The 5426-nt window shown below is 33.5% G+C and overlaps 1 protein-coding gene across 1 annotated transcript; it reads right to left on the bottom strand.

Moving 5' to 3' along the window:
* Positions 1-856: 856 nt before the first annotated feature.
* On the bottom strand, positions 857-4821 carry LOC122600818 (GATA transcription factor 4-like). The gene is made up of 2 exons (XM_043773588.1): positions 4383-4821; positions 857-1546 (listed from the first exon to the last, which is right to left on the bottom strand). Exons 1-2 carry the CDS (start codon positions 4572-4574, stop codon positions 1001-1003), a joined length of 738 nt encoding a protein of 245 aa, XP_043629523.1. The 5' UTR covers positions 4575-4821; the 3' UTR covers positions 857-1000.
* Between the last annotated feature and the right edge of the window lie 605 nt (positions 4822-5426).

Below are 5426 nucleotides of genomic sequence, written 5' to 3'. Positions count from 1 at the left end.
AATATTAAAAATAGGAAAATGATTAATCCTCCTAACCATTAGTCTAAAAATCCTCATAAAACTATATAAATGTGACATGTGAATTCCACTAATTATTTTCCTAATCTCACCCCTGATTTCCCGCATGTCATAATCATATTAATTAGAAGAACTTTTAGGCTAATAACTTAGGAGGATTGATCATCATTACCCCTTAAAAATAATATATATTATATATTTATTATACTATTACTGCTTAATTATTATTATTATGTTACCGTCCAACGGATGGGTTTAAGCTAGTTATGATATATGACTCTTAAAAGAATGGGTTTTATAGTTTTGGAGTCAGAGTATAACGTTTACCAGGATTCTTAATTTGTTTGCGAAGATTGAAGTTACGGGTCAAAACATGTAACTTTTGAATATGAGACAAAATGGATAAAATCAAATGATATGTATGATAAGAATAGTAATTGCATTTTTATAACTATAAACAGGAGGCGCTCTGCCTCACCAATTCATCATGGGTAAAGATAAAAGTTCCTAACAAAATTGAGTACTAAATTTTTAAATCATTTATTTTTAAGTTTCTAAAACAATGTTAGAGTTAAATTTCAGAATATTGTACAGAAAAAAAGGGTTATCAAGAAAAAAAGGCAGGCAACATATCACATGGAAAGTTCACTATCTCGTCACTTAGTCGGTAGTAGCTGAAACATTTAGTATAGCACGTTTGCGTCATTTATATGCTATCGAAACAAAATGTTTTTTTTTTTTTTTTTATGTTATATAACGAACTACTTTACTTATAATGGTTAAGTTTTTAAGTATGGCATTAATTGGTGTAAATGTGTAATACAGACCGGATCGTAACTTTTTATCAAAAGAAATTAACATTGCCGATTGTCTCGTTAATTTTATTTAATCTGCATAATAAATTAAATAAAACAGGAAACCATGAAAATTGAAAAGCATAACAAATTTGCAATCCGTTAGGCTTTTTCTGGTCGATAATCAATTAGCAAACACCATGGTTGCTGCCATGATGGCGGTACGTTTGCTGTTCCGAAGAGAGAAGTTGCTGGTGGTAAATATTATTACTCATCATAGTTTCCTTTTGGCGACGAAGTTCCATTACTTTGCGGTGAGAATTAGAATGCTGGGTCAACACAAAAGTAGGACTGGCTGCTGGCCGATACTCAGGAACCAACCGCCCCGACTTGTACCTTACACCACACGCGTTACACAATGTCTTTGGGCCTAGTGGACCAGTTCTCCATTGAGGTGTTTTCTCAGAAGCGCAATGTGTGCAACGTCTTCTAACAACGTTATTTTGGGACTTTGTTTCCCTTGATGAAGCTGACGTTGGTACCTGGGGTAAAGAGGATGTCCAGCTGCTGCTGTTGTGTGACGGTGCTCGAGTTCTTTTGCTTCTTGATCTGCTGTGAAAAGAGGGGTTCTCCGGCTGGTAGTTTATCGTTCCGGTGATGTTATTTGACGGGAAGTTTGTAAATGAGTCCTCCACGAATGTCGATAGCCATTCCAGCTCCTCCGCATCCTCAATCTAATTAAACATTTTCATATAAATTTAAAAACTTAGATAAAGAAAATTATGTCAATGGCTTATTGGTCTAGCTAGTTTCAAGGTTTGAGGTTCAAATCCCGATCTTAACGTTTAAATTCTAGCTTTAGAAAATGTAACTACTAACAAGTAGCAACCAATATATATATATATATATATATATATATATATATATGGGGGAAGTGAGTATGAGGTTGTTCTCCATCTAAGCTTAGATGGGGAACCCCTCACATTTGGTTTTCGTAGGCCATATATTTATTTTAAATTCAAACAAATAATAAAATATTTTTATGTGAGGGGTTCCACTCACTTTTCCCTATATATATATATATATATATATATTGAAAAGTTATTTTGAGAACCCTTTTTTTTGTGAGAACCTTTGAGAACTTTTCAAATCAAGCCCAACCGATGATTAACCGATGATTATTCTTTACATGAAAATTATTTTTTGATTGTTTTCTGAATAACTTATGTGTAGTTTTGAAATTTATAATTGTGTGGAGGCATGGATTATCATCCGTTATACAATTATATAGAGATTTAGATTCTTGATCACATGTGCATGAATATTGCTATGATTACATGTGATCGACTTGAATACATGTGATCATAGCAGTATTCAAGCACATGTGATCAATAATCCAAATCTCCACATAATTGTATAACGGATGATAATCCATGCTCCACACAATTATAAACTTCAAAATTACACATAAGTTATTCAGAAAACAATCAAAAAACAATTATCATGTAAACAATAATCATCGATTAGGCTTGATTTGAAAAGTTCTCAAAGGTTCTCGCAAAAAAAAGGGTTCTCAAAATAACCTCACCCATATATATATGAAAAAGTGAGTATGGGGTTTTTCTCCATCTAATCTTAGATGGGAGAACTCCTCACATACAAATATTTTAATATTGTTTGAATTTTAAATAAATACATGACCCCCATGATTTTGATGATTATAAAAACTAAATGTGAGGGTTCTCCATCTAAACTTAGAATCACATACTCACTTCCCTATATATGGGGGATGGTAATATAAGGCTGTCGGGTATCTAAGTTTAGGTATAGAACACCCACATATTGTTTTTTGGATTAAATGCAAATTTCGTCCTTGTGGTTTTGTGAAAAACGATTTTTATCCCTCTGTTAGTTTTTGAGTTTTTTTCATCCCTGTGGTTTGACTTCCGTTAAATACACTCGTCCCTGATGGGCATATCTGTCATTTTACCCAATGCCTTTTTTGTTCTTCTTCAACCTTTAAACAACAAACAACAATATTGATGTTCTTTAAAAGCCCAGTAAACCTAACTCAAACACTATATACTTTCAAATAAATGCATACTAAGTCCATATCTTAAAACATATGTATTTTCTTAATCTATATATCATTTTTCTTAATTTTCACTCCAATCATTATATTAAAGATTTCAACACTTCTGCACGACTACAACTATAAAAGTATACAGATACACATACATATAAACATACACTAAATACCACAAATATATACACATATACAAACACACATAAAACATCTCAAAAAGCTTCGCATCATATTGATTTTTGACATTTGAAATCAATGGCTAACTGCCACTAATACTAAAGATGGATTTTACCTATTTGCAGCAATGATGGGGAGATCTAGAAGTGGTTGTGTGGCGGGCGATGGCAAAATCAGGCCATGGTGGTGCGGCAGCGATGGGAAAATCCGGTTGTGGTGGTTAACTTAAATTTTTCATTCACCAAAAAGAATGGTTAACCCAAAATCTTCTTCGAACTAAAACCCAGAAAACATCAACTTAATCGATTGATGATGCTACTGCAAAATTTTTTGAATTTACTCCCAAATCGATCTACCGATCGATAATGCTCTTGTAAAATCCAAGAACTCGCGTAAGGTGACCAATAGATCTTTTTTTTTCTCTCGACATCTCTTTTTTGTTTCCAAACTTCAATTGATCGATCGATTTTATGATGATTTTCATTGTGTAAATATATGTGTGTGCGCGCGAAGAGGGGGTGGATGTAGATATAGATTTAGATTTGTTATGAATAGATTTAGATGTGATATAATAGCAGATATAGATTCAGATTAATAGATGTATATAAAGATATATATGATTTGATCTAGATTAGGTATAGATATAGATATAGATCATGTATATGTATGTGTTTTGTATGTATAGATCGATGTAGTGTATGAACATAATTATGGGTTTTGAAAGAAAAGGAAGAAATGGCGCAAAAAGACAGAATTGCCCCTCACGTGACCCGCATATGAGGGGATTTAACGACAGGGACAAGTGATTTTTAACGAAAGCCAAACCACAGGGATGAATAAAACTCAAAAACTAACAGAGGGATGAAAGGGTCGTTTTTCGAATAACCACAGGGACGAAATTTGCATTTAACCCTTGTTTTTTTAATCCATAAAAATCATGGGGCCCATACATTTATTCATTAAACAATAAATTGTAAAATATTAGTATGTGAAGAGTTTCACACCTAAGCTTAGGTGCCGGACAACCTTATATTCCCTATATATATATATATACATATATGGGCTTACAAATAAGGTTAGATGTCACATGTTCAAAACTGTTTGTTAAAGGCAAGTGGATTGTGATCCATGTGTGAAAATGCATGGTGACTTACTCGGCAATATTTCTATATGGTGTGTGTTCTTGGTACCAACACGGTAAATGGGAGATAGGGTCCCACTCATTCACCTTTATATATATATTAAAAATTATAAATATAGTTAGAATAATATTAATTAAGTAAGGAGTAGTAGGCGGGTGTACTAACCGGGACGAAGAAATGATCGGTAAAGTCGGCGGTGGTATTATTATGAAAAGAGTAGTCACTAGTCGAGGTGGTACAACTACTACTACTACTGATCATGTCTTGATTCATGACGACGACGTCATCCATCGTCTTGATAGAGCCGTCTTCGTCAACAGAGAAATCAAACAGCTCCTCAACAATAAAGGTATCCATCAGTAGTCGTCGTCCTAATTAATTAAAAACTAGCTAGAAAATGTTATTTGTGGAAATTGTTTAAGTAGGTGAGGAAACTGAGACAACTGATCGATGAGCAAGAAAGCTAGCTAGCAACAGATGGCTTTCTCACAGTCGTCGATCGTGTCTAGTTTACTCGATCTTATTTGGAAGTGAAACAAGAAAGTTGGTTTATTTATATACTCGTATATGCTATGATGAGTAGTTTATTTAATTTAATATTACAAGTATTGAATAAGGTAATTGACCGAGAAGGAGAAGGGGAGTAGTGAGGTGGCCTGGCCTGGGGGAGCATAGGAACGTGGGTAGAGTGACCAAGCAATGTGACTCCTCTGCAACTTTCTCATCTTTTATCTCTCTATTTACATTTTTCCCTTTTTTTTTTTAATCTTTTCAAGTTTATGGTTTACAATGAAAACTTCATTTTTGATGTATTACGAGAATAGTACCCGTGTGTTGTTGTGGCCGTCGAGTTAGTGGTGGTGAGAGTGTGATTGGTCATAGAAAGTGATAGGTCACAGAGTGTAATAGCCAAATGTCTTAGCCGTCCGTCTTTAGATTTAAAAATTCATCGAAAGTATATCAAATGACATTTCTAATGAAAGGGCATGAAATTTTAGGAACACTCATATAATTTTTATAATTTATCGATGTACGGTTTTTGAGATAAAAGATTTTCAATGAATTGGGAGAATAAATGATTTATGGGTGAGAGAGAGAAAAAATTATTGGTTGAGATTTGAGTAGAGAAAATGTGTTATGTAAATATAGAATTGATATATGGGCATTTTGAGAAAGTAAATGTTGAAACTTAAAATGTATACATGGGAA

This window comes from Erigeron canadensis, chromosome 5, assembly GCF_010389155.1.
Source record: "Erigeron canadensis isolate Cc75 chromosome 5, C_canadensis_v1, whole genome shotgun sequence".
Lineage (NCBI taxonomy): Eukaryota > Viridiplantae > Streptophyta > Magnoliopsida > Asterales > Asteraceae > Erigeron > Erigeron canadensis.
Note: the sequence above shows the minus strand (reverse complement) of the source record. Positions and strands in the feature narration are given on the sequence as shown.

Excerpts from the sequence above, each read along its gene's own strand:
- LOC122600818 (XM_043773588.1), bottom strand. The coding sequence starts at position 4,574 with ATGGATACCTTTATTGTTGAGGAGCTGTTTGATTTCTCTGTTGACGAA. Across the intron at positions 1,547-4,382 it reads CCGATCATTTCTTCGTCCCG|ATTGAGGATGCGGAGGAGCT; the intron begins GTTAGTACACCC and ends ATGTTTAATTAG.